At 39.7% G+C, this 21,427-nt stretch overlaps 1 protein-coding gene across 3 annotated transcripts in view; it reads right to left on the reverse strand.

Annotated features, from left to right (window-relative positions):
- LOC126284612 (solute carrier family 35 member G1) overlaps positions 1-21,427 on the reverse strand; it is a 461,728-nt gene that overhangs the window by 290,353 nt on the left and 149,948 nt on the right. The window contains exon 1 of one of the 3 annotated variants that reach the window (XM_049983673.1): positions 14,851-14,951. The exons of the other annotated variants lie outside the window; for them this stretch is intronic. Coding sequence (XP_049839630.1) covers positions 14,851-14,876 — 26 coding nt within the window. The 5' untranslated portion in view covers positions 14,877-14,951. Of the gene's footprint in view, positions 1-14,850; positions 14,952-21,427 lie in introns of those variants that run through there. 3 annotated transcript variants of the gene reach the window in all.

A 21,427-nucleotide genomic window follows, 5' to 3' on the forward strand; every position in this document is an offset into this window, starting at 1 on the left:
ACATTTATAAATGTTCTTTAGCCTATATTGTCTTCAACATTTGTTTGGGAGCAGTTATTTATTTACCAATAACTGTAGTGGTATTTCCATCAACAGAAGTACCAACAGCAGCAGTAGCTATAGTAGTAATAGTATAACTAAAAAACAATACACACTACTTTCACATATTGGCGATGTCGGTGTGTTATTGATCCTTTTGCTATCAAACGTTTTATTATTGCATACTATTGTTATCCTGTGCTGCTCTTGTCAGCCTCATTGTTACTGTAGTTTGTTGCTGCAATGCCCATATTGTTACGAGTATGACTAGTTTTGTGCTGCACAAGCTGCTTTTCGAGAGACACGCCTGTTTCTATGGCTTTGACACGTAAAGCAAGAGAGTCAGCACGTGCAAATGCAGCTAATTTTGAAAATGTTGTGACTCAGGAAGGAAATATTTTTGAAGATGCAAGTAGTGAAGAATCAGCCAATAAACCTGCAGATGTGAATATTGAGGCAGATGACAGTCCTTCCGATAATATTACTTCATCAGAGTCTGAAATTGAACCACAAAAAAAAGGTACAGAAGACCACACATACATTAGTCGGAGGAATGGAACGATTTGGAAATTAGATCCTCCTGCTACATTTCGTACGCCTGTCCATAATATCGTAAAGAAGGCACCAGGTCCAGCCCGTGGTTTGAAAACCTGTAAACCTAAGGATGTCTGGGACTATTTCATCTCCAAGGAAATACTAGAGGAAATCATCGACTGCACAAATATTGAAGGCAGAAGAGTGGCTGCTTTATGTGGTAAAACGTGGAAAAACGTTTCACTTGCTAAAATGGACGGTTTTCTTGGTCTTTTACTGCTTTCTGGTGTTGAGTAGAGTTGGGATGTCCCTACTCTTCTTGAATGAAAAGGCAAATCCTACATATAAGGCCACAATGTCAGTAAATAGATTCAAGGATATAAGAAGAATGATTAGATTTGATGACAGGCGTACCTGTGAAGCACGATCTGCAGATGACATACTTGCAGCTGTTCGCCATGTATGGGAACTATTTCTTGATACGTGTAGAAATAGAATGATTCCCAATGATTAGCTCACAGTTGACGAACAGCTAGTCCCATTCCGTGACAGATGCAGCTTCACCCAGTATATGCCCTCTAAACCAGCCAAATATGGCACAAAAATATTTTGATTATGTGATGCTACATCTGCATATGCTTTAGACGGAATTGTTTACACGGGAAGAAAGCTCCATGAACCTATTCAGAAAAAACTTGGATTGAATGTGGTGAAAGATCTTGCTAAAAGCATTGAAGGATCATCAAAAAATATTACTGTTGACAACTTCTTTACTAGTGTGCAGCTGGCAGAAGAGATGCTTTAGAAGCAAATTACAGTGGTGGGAACAATGAAACAAAATAAACCATAAATTCTTAAGGAGATGAAACCATCTGCCTCAAGAGCGATTCATTCCTCTTTGTTTGAATTTAGAGGTGACATTACAATGGTGAGTTATGTTCCCAAAAAGAAAAAGTTTGTAGCTCTCATTAGCACAATGCATCACGACAGAAACATTGATGAAACTCATGCAAAAAAGAAACCAGCTATAATAAAGTTCTATAACTCTACGAAGGGTAGAGTAGATCAAATGGACCAGAAAAATCGTAATTACACTTGCAAGAGACAAACAAGAAGATGGCCGTTTGCATTATGGATGAATATGATGGATGTTGTAGCAATGAACAGCGAAATTTTATTTTCCGCCCAACATCTGACATACTATCGTGGAAGAAGTGATAAAAGGTGTTTGTTCCTAAGAGATTTAGCAGAGGAAATGGTAAGACCACTAATGGAACTTCGTATTAAGACCCCTAATCTTCCAAAGAAAATCGTTGATGCCATGCAAAGATGTGGTGTTCGAAAAGATGTCATATTGCCGAACCAACCACCTGTCTCAGGAAATAGAAGAAGATGCAATTATTGTCCATATAATAAGCTATGACATGCATTAAGTGTAAAACCAACATTTGTAAGGAACAGAGTGGCGTTTTTGTGCTTCTTGTTCGTCACATGTTGAAAAGTAAGAAAAATGTAATTTTATTTGAACAATGAATAATAACTTTTTGTCAAAATATTGCCTATATAAATAATATTGTGAATAATGAGTATGTTTTAATTGAAGAAATTGGTTGTAATAAATGTTATAAAATGTAAACTGCAACTTATAAGTGAATTAATAAAATTATTTGTATATGTTGTACGTAAATGTATGTAACTAATAAAAATCGACTCTTAGAGTTTTTTAAAAAAATTAATAAAATGTTATTGAGGCCCACCAGATCCTGTTGCTGTATCTTAGGAAACAAATTGGCTGTTGTGCAAAAAAGAGAGTAAGTTTTAATACACACTTTACTCTCTGGTGAGATGCACGAAGTAACGTATTAATAACTCCCTGGAAATGAATGGAAGAACGAGATAATGATGCAGAAGTCTCCCAGTCTTACGCAGAAAGCTGAACGCCTCGTGGTGTCAGATCAGCGTGATTATAGCGCCAAATGGGGCTGGCTCCGCAAAGCGACGTAGTTGAAGGAATGGGAAAAGACAGTGTGTGTCAATCAACGAGCAGTTACGGTGCAATGTGGTGATCATCATTACACCTTGGTCCAGAGACAACATACGAATGACTCCACACGAGGAAGAACCATCCGGAAACTGGAACAAAGGGCAAAGAGTTTGCAGCCCAGGAGTTTGGTATGGAACACAGCATTAGCTAACGTGCATTCCGAACCACAGGTGCTGCTGCCTAGAGAGGAGGCGGTCAACCAGACAACTACAGCAGCAGATGACCTTACGCTGGGCAGCAGGCAAAAAAGGGCCCGTATCGAACAGCGGCTGCAATTGCAATCACATTTAGGAGGACTGCAAGGGCACGCAATGTCGCTCTCACAGTGGCACGGCGACTAGATGATGGTTGTATCTTTGCCCTACGGCTAGTATGTTGTGTTCTGTTGACAGTTCTTCAGTTTTAATCTACAGTTCATAACCAATAGATTGTGGTCAGAGTCCACATCTGCCCCTGGAAATGTCTTACAATTTAAAACCTGGTTCCTAAATCTCTGTCTTGCCATTATATAATCTATCTGATACCTTTTAGTATCTCCAGGATTCTTCCATGTATACAAACTTCTTTTATGGTTCTTGAACCAAGTGTTAGCTATGATTAAGTTATGCTCTGTGCAAAATTCTACCAGGCGGCTTCCTCTTTCATTCTTTAACCCCATTCCATATTTATCTACTACGTTTCCTTCTCTTCCTTTTCCTACTATGGAATTCCAGTCACCCATGACTATTAAATTTCCTTCTCCCTTCACTACCTGAAGAATTTCTTTTATTTCATTAATTTCATCATCATCTGCAGAGCTAGTTGGCATATAAACTTTTAGTACTGTGGTGGGCGTGGGCTTCGTGTCTATCTTGGCCACAATAATGCGTTCACTATGCTGTCTGTAGTAGCTTATCCGCACTCCTATTTTCCTATTCATTATTAAAGCTACTCCTGCATTACCCCTATTTGATTTTGTATTTATAACCCTGTATTCACCTGACCAAATGTCTTTTTCCTCCTGCCACCGAACTTCACTAATTCCCACTATAACTTTAACCTATCCATTTCCCTTTTTAAATTTTCTAACCTACCTGCCCGATTAAGGGATCTGACATTCCACGCTCCGACCCGTATAGAACGACAGTTTTCTTCCTCCTGATAACAACGTCCTCCTGAGTAGACCCGAATGGGGGACTATTTTACCTCCGGAATATTTTACCCAAGTGGACGCCATCATCATTTAACCATACAGTAAAGCTGCATGCCCTCGGGAAAAATTACGACTTTAGTTTCCCCTTGCTTTCAGCCGTTAGCTATACCAGCGCAGCAAGGGCGTTTTGGTTAGTGTTACAAGGCCAGATCAGTCAATCATCCACACTGTTGCCCCTGCAACTACTGAAAAGGCTGCCGCCCCTCTCCAGGAACTACACGTTTGTCTGGCTTCTTAACAGATACCCCTCCGTTGTGGTTGTACCTACGGTACGGCTATCTGTACCGATGAGGCACGCAAGCCTCCCCACCAACGGCAAGGTCCATGGTTCATGGGTGGGGTGTAGGGGAAATAATAATATATTAAAGATCCCAATACCACAACAGATAAATGCAGACTTTGCAAACAACAAATAGAAACAGTAGATCACATCACAAGCGGATGTACAATACTAGCAAATACAGAATACCCCAGAAGACATGACAATGTAGCAAAAGTAATACATCAACAGCTTGCCTTACAACATAAACTTATAAAACAAAACGTTCTCACATACAAGTATGTACCACAAAATGTACTGGAGAATGATGAATACAAATTGTACTGGAACAGAACCATTATAACAGATAAAACATCTCCACATAACAAACGTGACATCATACTTACCAATAAAAAGAAGAAATTAACACAACTAATCGAAATATCCATACCCAATACAACAAATACACAAAAGAAAACAGGAGAAAAAAATTGAAAAATACATCCAACTGGCTGAGGAAGTCAAGGATATGTGGCATCAGGATAAAGTTGACATCATGCCAATTATACTATCAACTACAGGAGTCATACCACACAATATCCACCAGTACATCAATGCAATACAGCTACATCCAAACTTATATATACAACTACAGAAATCCGTAACTATTGATACATGTTCAATTACCCGAAAGTTCCTAAATGCAATATAACATATACCGTACAGTTAAAAGGAAGTCACGCTTGATCAAGGTCCGCGTCACTTTCTACTTCTGACCAAACATAACGTCTGAGATAAGAAAGAAATAATAATAATAATAGCTTGATTTATCAGTTCTTACTGGCTGTTTAGTGTACACTTGCGACCAACGGCGAATAGTTTTATACTTGAGGATCTCCTCTGCCAGTGGGAGTCCTTTACCCTGGTTGAATAAGCCTGCCATTCGTCGCGTAAAAAGCAGGACAGTCGCCCTTTTTTGCTTATGTCCCGCGTTTACAGCATTTTTGTTGGGACGCGAATGGGTTTCGTAGTCTCCAGACACCATCTTTCTAAATTAAAAACCGAACCATTTGTTGCCGTTTCTTATTGTGAGAAATGTTGAATCGGTTCTTACTTCACTTACTGTTGTAATTGTTTAACGCGTTCTGTGAACCGCGATGAGAGACGTTGTTTGCTTAGTCTACTGTTGGCAGTTTATGTGTGGTGCTGTGATTTTCGTGAAATAAGCTATTACACCTTGACGCAATTACTTCCAACTTAAAGGAAAAATATTATTTCCTAGAAGAGTAAAAGCTTTGCTATCAAGTTCACTCTTAAATTTGCAATGTACTTGGGAACTCTTATTATTCAGCACGATAAATCAAACAAACGTAAGTTGGCTTCTTCTGCTGCTGTTGCAAGAACTTGTAAAACGCAATCAAAGACTTCACCTAAAAAATAATAGGTACGTTTGTTTCACACATCCTAGGAAACTCTTCTTTCGTTAAAAATTAAATACCTTGCCGGCATAAACATGCTTCATCAAAAGAGTATCATGAAAATAAATCCTTGATATTAAGGATCACTGAGCATTAACATTAATTACAGTAAGGAAAGATTGTTGAAGGTTTACCGGGTGCTCCATAACCAAACAATTTACAATTATGAGATTTAATGTGCATCAAGATAGCAAAGGTAATTATTAAAGGTGTGATTTGTGTTTCTAGGAAATGAAGGGGCTACATTGGCTGCAGCTGATGGAACTTTTGCATACTATACCGTGTTTCATAATCATAGGTAAAGCTCGATTGACTGCATGACAACTGTCATTAGCAAACTCTGTGATGTCAAGTTTAATGATGAACGAACCTAAGATGAATGTATTGTTAGCAATGTATTAATTTCTCAGTGAAACAATTTCCTGAAGAATATCCTGGCCACATGAACTTCGTTAACATTATATACACTGATACCAGTAAAAAACAAATCAACAAATTTGCTCCCAGTGTGAATAGTATGTGTGGTGGAGTAAACAGAAGTGACAGGGAAAACATTTTTTGTAAATTACAAGCATGCTTTGCAAATTTGAAACAGAGAATACCGTTCGTAAACTTTACAAGTATTTACAAGTTTATGCTGTAAGGATGAAAAATCTCACCAGAATTCTGTGAATTTGCAAATGTCAGTTACCGTCAATTGCTAGGTTACAACAGTACAAGATGGTTGGCATTGCTTCCTGATCTTGAAAGAATTCTGAACTTGTATCCTGCTCTAAAATCTATTTCCCTCTCTGCCTCAAGATGTCCTTTGTCGTTGCAATTAGTTCTCAACAATGAGAAATCTGAATAATGGTTGCTGTTTGCTCACAGTCAGATCGGTCTTTTTGAAACAAGAATTTGAGAAGTCGAAGAGAATGACAAAAGTATTTATAACAAGATAAAATTGAAAGAAAATAATTTTGCGAGTTTTTAATGTTAAATCTATGTTGACGGCATTATATGACGATGACGAAGCTGCAACAGCAGGTTTTATTCCTATGTAAATTCCGTCTATAGCTTATCACTTCAATATTTAGTTTCATAGGGAATGCAGTTTTCAGATTGCATTACATTACATTTTGTTGGGCCAGTCTGAAAAAGGAGCTATAATGAAGTGATATAGACTCAGGCATACCACAGATTCAGAAAGTAAGTAAGTGTAGAAAGTGATAGTGCAGAAATGTCTCGTGAATATTGTATTGTCAAAACGACTGGAAAGATTCCAGAAGTGCGTAGAAGATGGGCAGGAACTTTTAAAATTTTAAAGAGAAAGTGCCTGAAACAAAGTCCTGCCTAAAATTATAGAGCTTGCTCTGTGCGTCCTAGGATCGAACACAGTAATTGAGATGTTTTAGATAGTGCAACTGCCAGTCCAATGATTCTGAAATAAAATCTAAGCATTTCATGTGCAGGTTTCTACGACGTATTGCTAAGCAATAATGTGAACAAATTCAGTCAGGTGAAAAATACATAGGGTATTAATAAACATTATTCTGATGCAAATTCCACTAATTCAGTATCATGTTCCTGCCTTCTTAATGTTCTATCAACACCGCAATTCAGAAATCATTTATCAGTTGATCAAAAAGTTTCCAGGTGTCACGTATTTTCATGGAAAAATGGTTGTCTTATGTTTGTAGTGCACGTCTAACTTACCTGCTCCAGCAGTTAAGTATTTTTTGTTTGGTTTTCACTTTGAGGCGGCTTTCTCTGAAAATCAGTTTTAGGTTGAGACTCGCTTTAAATTACATTTGAGATTCACGAGTCACCCGCTTCTTATTACGTGGGTACTTGTAGCCTTCTATTGCAATAGTCACAGCAGAGATATGTTAACATTAACATCCTCTACAAGTATGTTCTGTTGACGCGTTATTACGTCAGGTATTCAAATGCGTCTAGTTGTCTGCAGAAAACTGACTTGAAATTTAGTGCCCTAGTATTGTATTACACATTTTTATCTTTTCATATCGTCTGATGGTGACTCTGTGATAAGTCGAAATGATACTGTGTGAATGACCTAAGGTAGAGAAGTATAGGCATTTTCTCTGTTTGAGCAGATACCTGCAGTTTCGTTTTTTCAACGTGTAACTGGAATCAACCCAAAAAATACTACTCACGAAGTCTTGAATGCGACGTGCAGTTTCGACGGAAAGCGTCGGTTTGTTTCCTGTTATAGATAAAATTATTTTTAAAGTGGAATTTTCCATGCCTCTGTGATAGGGCGCTGCCAAAAACAAACCGAAGCCTGCCGACGAAAATAGGCGTCGCATGAAAGACGTGACTAGCTGTAACTGTGTGGGAAGGCTCCATTTACACATTGCAAAAACTAACTGCAAATATCTACGGAAACACCAGAGAAGATTCGGCTGACGACTCCTATGAGGGACATCTTGTATAATAATAAAAAATAAAAACAGATAAATTAATGTCTACGAATAATGTTAACTGATTATGGCCGCAGTAGAGTCGACAGCAAGCACCAGCTTTTTGAACGATACCACTCACACAGGAAAAAAAGGGAAGTATTGGCAAATATGAAAGACAAACCTGCTAACCACAAGATACACAACGCGTGAATAACTAAATATCTGGCCAAATGTATTACAGCCAGTGAAGTAGATAAAGCAGCCTTGTAAGCAAAGCCAGAAAAGTGGATATAGCATTCCATATCACACGAAACATTACCAAAAAAGGTGTATTTCATAAACACCAAAATTAATCATTACAACTCCGTAAAAAATCCAAAAAATAGGATGCATTTGAAAATCTTATAGTCTCTTACAAGGGGAAGGCCACTCAGGTACGGGAAACTGATTTGGTTAATAATTGGCAGATCGCTTGTGTACCACCTAAAATGATGGACTAAGTACACCTCACCTCCCCCCCCCCCCCCCCCCCCAAGACTCCCATTCGTCCCAAAATAATATAGGGACCGTCACAATTATGGACATTCTTGTCCATACACACTGACAAGGTCCAATTTTGTAAAATACTGTTACGAGCTTGGCTCAAGTACTGAAGTAACGTTAATCATCATTATTTCATCCCCGTCGACGCGCACGTCGCCGAAGTGGCGTCAAATCGAAATACTTGCACCAGGCGAGCGGTCTACCCTACGGGAGACCCTAGTCACACGACATTCACATTTTTATCTCATCATAGCTTACGAAAACGGCTAAGGTGGAAAGAGAAAATGGCAATTTTCAGCTGATTACACAAAGGAGTGGTCCTTTGTCAAAAAAGGACGTACAGATCAGGAAGCGTTGTGTGAGATTTGTAGCTGTTTCATCACAGTGACTCATGGAGATAAGGCAGACGTGAGCGTCAGTCACATTTCTACTAATAATCATACAAATAAATTCGCGGTAGCATCGACATTAAAGCCTATTTATTACATTCATGATTAAAATAAATACCCAGGAAGAGCTGCTTGTTGCTTTTGCAGAATTAACAAAAGTTTAAGAAGTTGTCTAGCATCGTCAGTCTTTCAGTTCTCTTAGTCAAAACCTGAATGACGCAGTGTATCCTGACTACAAAGTCGCCGCAAAGCGGCATACAGCCAAGACTAAAGCTACAGCGATTGTTAGAAGTATGCTCGAACCACACTCCGTGTCCGAACGCATAAAACAACTGCAAGAAATGTAATTTTACGGCGTAGGCACCGACGCATCGAACCATAAGACTGAAAAGATGTTTCCTTTGATTGTTCAATACTTTCCTGAAACTGATGGAGTTCAACAGAAGCTGCTGAAATTTGATTCGCTATGTAAAGAAACAATTGCAAAGTTTTGTCTACACACTGTAAAGACAATTGTGTATCCCTTTGGATAAATTAATCGTTTTTGTGGAGAAAATACCAATACCAACCATCCACGCGGCCAGCGGAATGTTTTACCAAATTAAAGAAGAATCAGTAAATAATTTAGAAGAAATTCCACGCTCTGCCCATATTCTCCACAATACTATATCAAGCGCTGCTGGAGTTTTAGCTGTCGACATTCAAATAATCGCTATGAAAATATTCAAATATTTTTCAACATACACGGTAATGACAGAGAAGCTGAAAGAGTTGTGCTTATACGTCGATATCATTCATCAGACGCTTCTGTATCACTCAAAAACAAGATGGCTGTCGTTAATGTCCGCAGTTGAGGGGATTCTTAAGCTTTGTATTCTATAAAAACAATTTTTTGACGCTGAAGACAGGCCACTTAAAATATTTTCAGATTTTGTCAGTAGTCTGATAAGTGAAATTTACTTCATTTTTCTACAGTCAAACTTGGCTCTGTTTGAAAAGATATATAAAAAGCGCGGAGAAGAATAAAGTCTCGAAAATTGAAATAAGAAATATATTAAGCGATACTCAGAGATATCTGAATGAAAGGAAGATGGCTAATTTCATTGGCGTGCAAACCAAGATGAATCTGAATAAATTAAAGAATCGGAACCCTAACAAAGAAACAATTTGAGGAAGAGACAATGGCTTCCTAGACCATTGTAGTTGATGAACGCAGTCTGAAACCCCAAATTGGGTGATAACTAAAAACACTTATACCTGACTAAAAATTGTATGATGATTTCAGGCGACAATAGTTTTTTTTAGAAACCAAGCGTGACTCGGAAGAATGGAAGGCTACACACTCCCTGGAAAAGAGGTGGATTTACTTTCTTAATAAAACCGAAAATCCTGAATGCAAATGCCAACTGCTAAAACAATGCGAGTCTGTTTTCTATTCCCGCACACAACGCCACTGTGGAAAGAGTATTTTCGCTTATGTCGGCCCAGGGGCTGATGAAAAATCTGCTGCTACGGACTGTGGAATCAGTCTTACAGGGTCAGTTTAACTACAGGCTGACTTGCGTGTGTGTATGAATTCCTAAGGGACCAAACTGCTGAACTCATCGGTCCCTAGACCTACACACTACGTAAACTAACTTACACTAACTTACGCCAAGAACAACACACACCCGTTCCCGAGGGAGAACGCGAACCTCCGGCGGGAGGGGCTGTGCAATCCGTGACATAGCGCCCCGAATCACGCGACTGGACAGCTTACACGGAGTTTTATAAATACATTAAAAGGGTAAAGAGTCTTGTTAAAAAATGAAACCTGCATAAAAAATTGGTGTACCAACAACTTCTGTGGCAACAAGTTCCTTGTAATTGCGTTCTAGGTAAAAAGTAATTATATTAAATAAATTTTTTACTTCGTTTCTACACGCCCATCTCAGAGTGCCCCGAAGAGGTCCGAGTTTGTTTGGCAGCAATACTCCTACAGCAACCTGTTTTTGAGAAACGCCCTTAAAGTTCGTGACACACAGTACTCAAAATTGACGGGATTGAGAGATAATTTAAAAAGTGAGCACTTTTACCACTATCACATATGGTCACCGCAAACGCTTATTTTTCGAAAAAAATCCGGAAAAGAAACATTACGACTGATACTGTGCAGCTATAGTTAACACCTTTCAAGGAAAGCGGCGGTGGCCTAACTGTCAAGGAAACTGGGTGGGGCGCAGAGGATCTGTGCTCAATTCCCACATGCATTCTGTGGTTTATATGCCGGCCGCCTTGGCCGAGCGGTATTTGGCGCTTCAGTCTGAAACCACGCTTCTTCTACGGTCGCCGGTTCGAATCCTGCCTCGGGCATGGATGTGTGTGATGTCCTTAGGTTAGCTAGGTTTAAGTAGTCCTAAGTCTAGGGGACTGATGACCTCATATGTTAAGTCTCATAGTTGTTAGATCCATTTGAAATCGTTTATTTGGGGTAGTGGTTTTCACAAAAACTGGGAGGGGTAGTGAGCCAAAATATTTTAAGAATCCTTCAGTGTAGGTGGTACACAAGCAACCTGCCAAACTTGAACTGAATTGTTTGTCCGTGTGTGAGGCCTTTCCCTTTTTATAGATGTTTATATAGCTAGCTGAAGTAGAAAGAATAGAGATCTTAATACACTAGGCCCAAATTATAAAAACAGGTTCCACACAAAGAAACGAAACAATAATATACCATAAAAGAAGCACCGGGCATAATGATCAACCGTAGAGTTCGGTTTACGACCACGTAAAAAGCGGCAGTGCAGTTGTTAAAGACACTGACCCCATATTCGGGAGGATGGAATTAAAATTCCGGTATGGTTTCTTCATCAAGGTCACGGCTGACCACTTGCCCTATCCTCATAAAAGCTTACTAACAAATTCTATGTGTATGTACATTTTGAACTATTTACTTTCATGTTATTATGATGTTAGTTACCACAGGGTATCCCAGGAGGGATGTTCAGTATATAGAGAGATGGCAGGAACGATCGTTTGGAGCAAAAAAGTCTAGTAAAGGAGGACTCTCAAACGCGTATCTAAGATCCATGAGCGCGTCTTCGTCATCAATACTGTGAAACAAATCTCTTCTATTGCAAGCCACTCTGTACTTCCCATATTTTGAGAGGTGTTACTATGGACTAAAACAAGAAAAAAAGTCCAGTAAACATGAGCTCCAAAGTGCGTACCTTAAGAGTTATGACTCCTTTTTGGTCTTTGCTAGTGTGGAACAGGTCATCTACTGAGCAAATGCTCACAGCAGTTAAGGTACTTATTTTTAGAATCTATGTTTATTAGAGTCTTTTGCTCTGAATGCTCGTTCCTGTCACATCATTGAATGCTGACCAGTCCTCCCGGGGCACCATGAACATTATTGTAATATGATCTGGACAGATGGATGGATGAAAAAATAAATAAGGAAAACAAAACAGCAGAGTATAGTGCCACAAAAAAGGAGACTATACTGTTACAATCGTTAAGTCTGTCGTGATATTTTGATGACCGACTAACAACATAAATAGAATCTGCCACACTGAGCGAAGTGAAACTTTCCTTTGTTTTGTTTCCATTATTGTACGATTTCCATTTTGAAACAATTTTCAAATGAACAGTCCACCAGAGTAGCCATACTTGGGCCCAAGTCTAAAAACTCCGTTCAAATAATGTAATGCTAGGGGTCTAATCACATTATCTGACACACAGTCAAAGACATGCCAACAACTTGATGTAACACATTATCCAGTTGTTTTAACTAGTTATTGATTACTCTGTTCTCTGCAGTTTTTAGCAGTTAATCAAGTTTTGGGAAAGCTGTTTTCAAAGTACTAGTAGATACAAACTTACCATTTGTTGAATTTAGAGATGGCGTAAGTCTCATTAAGTACTTAAGCCCAGTCAATGGTTTTTAAGCTTTTTATACAAGCTTCCGTTGATTTGCCATTAATATTCCTCATTTTTATGAGTGTTTACAGACTAAATGTAATTAAATTGTGTAACACGACTAACGGTCATATGTGGCATCAAACACAGCTTTCACTTTTTCTACATTTTTGAAATTATATAATTTTTATGAACGCGAAAACACTTATCGATATTGAATCTACGCGAATATGCAGTTAAATAAAATCTGCTATCCTGGCGGTTTAATGGTGCCCAAGCAAATGACATCAGTAACTTTCCAGCTATTGTGATCCTTACTTTATTTTCTACCCTCTTAACAGTCTGATGAAGTGGGTTGTACTTACGCTTACATTTGAAAACTGCTTTAAGTATGAAGTGAGGTAAAAGATACGTAGTAGCGCCCTTCCGTTTTATGTTTCGCAATTTGCGTACATATAAATAATATGCACCTACATACCCGTATATTTGGCCATTAACTGATTTCTGTTTCTTGAATTTACCTTTTAGGTTTACTTTTTATGATGAAAAAGACTGACTTTAAATAAAGCAAAGTGCATTTAAATAACGCGTGAATGTAAACATTAGGCTACGTGACAGGTCAATCTGTTATCACAAGCTCAATTTGGCATTCGCATTCGTTGGGTTCGCCAACTCTCATACTCAACCTAACCTATATCTAGGCGCATCCCTTATCTCACTTGTCAGTCTGGCACCGCAATCAGGGGGGGGGGGGGGGGGGTGAGGGGGCGAACAACCAGAGGGGAGAGGGGAATCCAATATCTGTATTATTTACTTCCTCCGGTTACACACACAGTGCACAGTAACAAAATGTTATCATCTGATTAATGAATGGAGTTATGGCAGCCTTTTTGAATCCCATAAATCTGTGATACATCATGTACTTAGTCCACAAAATCCACTAGCATCGATAAGCTTCACAGAATATACTTGTCTTTAGAATGTAGAACTGGGAAGATCAGGTGAATCTATTTACAGGAAGGCTTCAGTGGATAAGGTCATGTCTGTCTGCGAAACTGGCGGGGGAAGTTTTAAACCTTAATTTCACTCTTACAATTTTTGTTTCAGTAACCTTCAAAATAAGTTTAGCAACTTTTGAGGTAATTTATTTATTACCCGAAGTCCTTTTTGTTCTCTCAGATTTTATTTACCTAGAAAGTAAATAAGAAATGTTTGCTTGGTAAAGTAATGCAGAACTAATTAAACGACAAATTTACACTGATAGCGTCAGGAAATGTCACACTACCGTCAACCCAATAAACGAAGATAAGTCCCTTCGGCCAGTAAAAAATAGCTCGTTATTGCGATGATTGTCAGAAAACATAATTCAAAGAATCAATATTTCTCTCGCTTACTTTGCCTGAAATATAGTGAAACGTTAAATACGTGTGCACATTAGAACACAAAATAGTTTTGCCTGAGTCTTGAACGGTTACATGTACATTTATGTGCTGTAAACGTTGCGTAAAATTTCGAACTCTAAAAATATATTTGAACTGATGCAGTCTTGCCTCTTCAAAACAGTGAACGAGATTGGTTATCTCGTTATTCGTTCAGCAATCTATTAGAGAAACACTCAGAAAATACAGACCAAACAATCGAAAGGCCTATAAGACCTCTTGTTTTACCAGATAATCACACGTTTATGTTCTTGACATACCAAACAAATGAAGTATGTCACTTTTTTGTACGATGATAAAAGTAAAACAATGTTTCAGCAGTACACAGTGCTTTTCTGTAGGCGCAGGATGATATATATACACCATTTGCCGATCTACACAACAATCTATACTCTTGTCGGATCCACTGTGTCCGAAAAAGCGCAGTATCCTCGACAATTTTATCAGCTTCGCACCCGAATTGACTGCAACAATGTTAATAACCGCAGTGCGTACTAAAAAATGCAAAGAAATTGAATATTTTAGCGACAAGATACCACAGCACGAAAATGCAGCAACAAGTGTTACATTTTGTAGTTCACGACTTCGTCACCACTACATGAAGCACCACATTCGCCTCGCGCTGACTCACCTGAAGTACTTGTAGTTCCGTCGCATGTTGTCTCGAGAGACGGCAGCGACGTACTGCGGCCACTTGGCGCAACTACCAGCAGCGTGCAGTCGACTATCGATACTACGCGAGTTTATCGAAACTAGACAGGTATATATCGCCGCCCGACTGCTGTTTCAACGAGTGTTGTTAGCCTTGGCTGGTGGCTCCAGTCTGTTCAACCCATTAGTCGCGAAAACACAACTAACAGCGAAATGTTTTCACAGAAACAATCAATAATCTTTCTAACAATTCCGCTAAATAGATTCGGTATATATATATATATTAAAAAAAAGGCCCCAATAAAAGCGATGCATTCCTTCATTTCCGAGAGTAGCCGACACGCAGACGCAGTTATTTCTGACGTCCAGAAACAAAAAATGCTGTGTAGTCGTTGGTAGAAGAAACAGAGGACTCTGTCGCTGAATATGACGGCCTTGAGGCTCTTTTCGTTTTGCTTTCAACGAAGCGATTAAGACACAAAACGATCCCGATGTTGCAGTACCAGTCGTAACTCGCATCCAACACTGAAAACATAATAAATATATAGTGACTCGAAATGGTTAAATGTGTGAACTTGAAAGTGGGCGAAGTTGACGGTAGCTCCAAAATTAGTCTCTGTCAATCACTTGTTTTTGTTTATGGTGTTACTCTCGTCTACACTGTTGTGTCGTATTGTAGTTGCGCCGTGGTAGCTATTGTGGTGGGGGAGATACGGGTTTTTGAAAAGGTCGCCGATTACAGCGGCGTTCACCAGGACATCATATACCTCCATCGCAGCACTGTATTTTTCAAGGGAATGTACTACAGCACTGCCGGTCCTTGTGGCCGAGCGGTTCTAGGCGCTTCAGTCTGGAACCATGCGACCGCTACGGACGCAGGTTCGAATCCTGCCTCGAGCATGGATGTGTGTTACGTCCTTAGGTTAACTAGGTTTAAGTAGTTCTAAGTTCTAGGGGACTGATGATCTCAAATGCTCAGAGCCATTTGAACCATTCTACAGCACTCTCGAATTTCCTACGAATATTCTGGAATGTTAAGATGAGACACTTAAAGTAGTATAGGAGTTTTGCTATTTGGGGAGCAAAATAACTAATGATGGTCGAAGTAGAGTGGATATAAAATGTAGACTGGCAATGGCAAGGAAAGCGTTTATGAAGAAGAGAAATTTGTTAACATCGAGTATAGATTTAAGTGTCAGGAAGTCATTTCTGAAAGTATTTGTATGGAGTATAGTGAAACATGGACAATAAATAGTTTGGACAAGAAGAGAATAGAAGCTTTCGAAATGTGGTGCTATTGAAGAATGCTGAAGATTAGATGGGTAGATCACATAACTAACGAGGAGGTATTGAATAGGATTGGGGAGAGGAGAAGTTTGTGGCACAACTTGACGAGAAGAAGGGATCGGTTGGTAGGACATGTTCTGTGGCATCAAGGGATCACCAATTTAGTACTGGAGGGCAGCGTGGAGGGTAAAAATCGTAGAGGGAGACCAAGAGATGACTACACTAAGCAGATTCAGAAGGATGAGGGTTGCAGTAGGTATTGGGAGATGAAGATGCTTGCACAGGATAGAGTGGCATGGAGAGCTGCATCAAACCAGTCTCGGGACTGAAGATTACAACAAGAACAACAACAACAACAAGGAACGTTTTATGATGTTCTGGGATATTCTGGAGAGTTCTAGAATACAAATTGTAAACGGCATCCATTCATCCGCACTCTGGAAAAATCGTCTTTAACCGATGAGGTCTGTAACGTAGTTAAAACCGAGCAGTAACTCCAAGAAAAGTATATATCCGCTTATAGAGAGGAACTACGGAAACAGAATGGTTGTGTGAGCGAATAATTTCAGCAACAAAAAATACCGTAGCTCAAAGAAACAAATCGCCTAATAGAGAATACGATACCAGAGGGTGCAAATATATTTATTTCCAGTGATACAATGATGAAGCACGACGAAAGTGTAAGCCGACCGATCGGTTCTAGGCGCGTCAGACTGGAACCGCGCGACCGCTACGGCGCAGTTTCGAATCCTGCGTCGGGCATGTGTGTGATGTCCTTAGGTTAGTTAGGTTTAAATAGTTCTAAGTTCTATGGGACTGATGACCTCAGATGACAAGTGCTCAGAGCCATTTGAACCATGAAAATGTAAACTTCCCAACAGAATTCCTGAATTCCCTCAATGTTCCCGGTTCTTGTTGTTGTTGTCTTCAGTCCTGAGACTGGTTTGATGCAGCTCTCCATGCCACTCTATCCTGTGCAAGCCTCTTCATCTCCCAGTACCTACTGCAACCTGCATCCTTCTGAATCTGCTTAGTGTATTCATCTCTTGGTCTCCCTCTACGATTTTTACCCTCCACGCTGCCCTCCAATGCTAAATTTGTGATCCCTTGATGCCTCAAAACATGTCCTACCATCCGATCCCTTATTCTACTCAAGTTGTGCAACGAACTTCTCTTCTCCCCAGTCCTATTCAATACCTTCTCGTTAGTTATGTGATCTACCCATCTAATCTTCAGCATTCTTCTGTAGCACCACATTTCAAAAGCTTCTATTATCTTCTTGTCCAAACTAGTTATCGTCCATGTTTCACTTCCATACATGGCTACACCCCATACAAATACTTTCAGAAACGACTTCCTGATACATAAATCTATATTCGATGTTAACAAATTTCTCTTCTTCATAAACGCTTTTCTTGCCATTGCCAGTCTACATTTTATATCCTCTCTACTTCGACCATCATCAGTTATTTTGCTCCCCAAATAGCAAAACTCCTTTACTACTTTAAGTGTCTCATTTCCTAATCTAATTCCCTAAGCATCACCCGATTTAATTTGACTACATTCCATTATCCTCGTTTTGCTTTTGTTGATGTTCATCTTATATCCGCCTTTCAAGACACTGTCCATTCCGTTCAACTGCTCTTCCAGGTCCTTTGCTGTCTCTGACAGAATTACAATGTTATCGGCGAACCTCAAAGCTTTTACTTCTTCTCCATGAATTTTTATACCTACTCCAAATTTTTCTTTTGTTTCCTTTACTGCTTGCTCAATATACAGATTGAATAACATCGGGGAGAGGCTACAACCCTGTCTCACTCCTTTCCCAACCACTGCTTCCCTTTCATGCCCCTCGACTCTTATGACTGCCATCTGGTTTCTGTACAAATTGTAAATAGCCTTTCGCTCCCTGTATTTTACCCCTGTCACCTTCAGAATTTGAAAGAGAGTATACCAGTCAACATTGTCGAAAGCTTTCTCTAAGTCTACAAATGCTAGAAACGTAGGTTTGCCTTTACGTAATCTTTCTTCTACGATAAGTCGTAAGGTCAGTATTGCCTCACATGATCCAACATTTCTACGGAATCCAAACTGATCCTCCCCGAGGTCCGCATCTACCAGTTTTTCCATTCGTCTGTAAAGAATTCGCGTTAGTATTTTGCAGCTGTGACTTTAATAACTGATAGTTCGGTAATTTTCACATATGTGAGCACCTGCTTTCTTTGGGATTGGAATTATTATATTCTTCTTGAAGTCTGAGGGTATTTCGCCTGTCTCATACATCTTGCTCACCAGATGGTAGAGTTTTGTCAGGACTGGCTCTCCCAAGGCCGTCAGTAGCTCTAATGGAATGTTGTCTATTCCGAGAGCCTTGTTTCGACTCAGGTATTTCAGTGCTCTATCAAACTCTTCACGCAGTATCTTATCTCCCATTTCGTCTTCATCTACATCCTCTTCCATTTCCATAATATTGTCCTCAAGTACATCGCCCTTGTATAAACCTTCTATATACTCAATCCACCTTTCTGCCTTCCCTTCTTTGCTTAGAACTGGGTTGCCATCTGAGCTCTTGATATTCATACACGTGGTTCTCTTCTCTCCAAAGGTCTCTTTAATTTTCCTGTAGGCAGTATCTATCTTACCCCTAGTGAGATAAGCTTCTACATCCTTACATTTGTCCTCTAGCCATCCCTGCTTAGCCACTTTGCACTTCCTGTCAATCTCATTTTTGATACTTTTGTATTCCTGTGTGATGGTTTGGATAGATGTCTGCCTATCACACATTACGGCCCTCTTCAACTGTCAGCGGTCTCTGCCAGTCAAGAGACGAGGTCGGCCTGTACACTTTTGTGCTGTACGTGTCCTTTCACGTTTCCATTTCACTATCACATCGGAAGCAGTGGACCTAGGGACGTTTAGGAGTGTGGAAATCTCAAGTGACACCCAATCACCGGACCACTTTCGAAGTCCGCGACTTCCACGGAGTGCCCCATTCTCACGAAGTCTGATGACTACTGAGGTAACTGATATGGGGTACGTGGCAATAGGTGGCAGCACAACGCACCTAATATGAAAGACGTATGTTTTTGGGGTATCCGGATACTTTTTATCACTTAGTGTATGTCTATGTTTGGAGCTTATTCCTCTGACATAAACAGAATATAAGCACATTTCATGCGCGAAAAGCATGTATTTCTGTTATTACCATAGGCACTTTCCTTTAACTTAAAAAATTTATGGCGTCCATTGATTCGTCCTTTCTTACACTTACGCGACTTTCAAATACACAAATATTTTTGCACATATAATTGCTTTTGCTTCAAAGCAAATGTGTTGAAGATTCTTGCCATTTGTGGCTCAGATTTAGCAACAAATGTGGAATTGGTTCCTGCTGCTTTGGGAAACAGTTTTATTTCTTTTGACGATTTACTATCACGTCCGTGAGGTTTTGTCTTGTGCTACAGTTGTAGTGGCTTATTTGATACGTTAAATAATGTAGGTAGGAACTGCATTCCATATAGGTTTCCTACGTTCCACATTCACTGATTTGGCTGAAAGTGCAGAGAACAAAACGCTGCTTTGTTGGACAGATTTGCGACAGGTCTTCTGTGCTTACTGCCAATTTTTTGTTATTAAAGGATAATGACATTGTTCAGTAAATGTCTGTACTTTACAAGATAATCGTAAGTAAGTTCTCTTGTAATGCACCGTTTCCTATCTCCCAGGATCCTTGGCAAACTAAATAATCACAAATGTGGTGTAATTTTTTGGTTATTGTCGATTTTTATGGCCCTACACACACTTCTTATTGTCAAAACAACGTTACAAATCAATATTAACGTTAGTGTCGCATTCATCCGATATCGTATTCCGAAGAGTCGCTTGCTTGCCGCTTGGAGCGCTGCTGTTGCTGGGGACGAAAACGAGACGGAGTGTCGCAACTGTTATATTAGACTGTGACTGAACACTGAATCGAATACCGCACCATGTCATACGAGTAACCAAAAACTTTTTTTTCCCTTTAGACGTTACTGATCTATTTAATAATTGCTAAAGGAATTCTGGCCAAACCAAGGTGTCGCACACTGATTTCATGGGTCATTAATTTTTTCCGATCTTTCCACAATATTTCGACCTCACAAATTCGCTATTATCTACTGTACGCGTATCAGTGAACACTACAAATGGAAATAGGGAGTCAGTGCTGCAATTACTGCAGATGTGCTTACAAGGGCACTATAAATCTGAAAAAGCATTATAGCAGAGAATTAAAAAATCGTGAAACAGTGAAGACACATCGAAGGAGATTGTAACACAGTCCACCTTAAAAAAACACGACACTCCGTCTCCTTTTTGTTACCCACGACAGCATGCCCCAAGAGGTCATCAAGCAACACTTCTAAATAAAATATCGAATGAGTGCGAATACTAATGCTTATATTGATTTGTAACATAGCTTTCACGGTAGGAAGTGTACATAGCGCCATAAAAATCGCGAATTACCGTAAAATGACACCACGTTTGTCATTCTTTATCCTCCTAAGGACCCTGGGAGGTACGAAACTATAGATCATAGTAAATTAAATTTACGATTCTCTCGTAATGTACACATATTTACGAAATAATGTCCTTTCCCTTTATTAAGAAAAATTGGAAATAAACACCAGAGGACCTTACCTTTATCGGAAAGACGTCGTATACCTACCCAACAAAGCGGAGATATGTTTGCCACACTTTCAGCCTAATCAGTGAATGTGTAACGTAGGAAACCTGTATAGAATATAATACCAACATTATTTAACGCGCCAAATAACCCACCACACCTGTAGCTCAAGGGAAAACGACACAGACTCGATAACGAATCGTCAAAAGCAATAAAGTTGGTTCTCAACACAGAGGAAATGAGATTTACAATTCTTAGCAAATCTGAGCCACAAGCGGCAAGAATCTTCAAACACTTTCGCTTACGAAGCAAAGGGGTTGGGGCTGGGTTATTTTTGGGGGGGGGGGGGGGGCGGAACTAGGCACCGAGGTCATCGGTCTCATCGGATTAGGGAAGAACGGGGAAGGAAGTCGGCCGTGCCCTTTCAGAGGAACCATCCCGGCATTTGCCTCGAGCGATTTAGGGAAATAACGGAAAACCTAAAACAGGATGGCCGGACGCGGGATTGAACCGCCGTCCTTCGGAACGCGAGTTCAATGTGCTAGCCACTGCGTAACCTTGCTCGGTCCGAAGCAAAGTTAATAATATTTAATACGATATTCGATAT

Source organism: Schistocerca gregaria, chromosome 8, assembly GCF_023897955.1.
Source record: "Schistocerca gregaria isolate iqSchGreg1 chromosome 8, iqSchGreg1.2, whole genome shotgun sequence".
Classification (NCBI taxonomy): domain Eukaryota; kingdom Metazoa; phylum Arthropoda; class Insecta; order Orthoptera; family Acrididae; genus Schistocerca; species Schistocerca gregaria.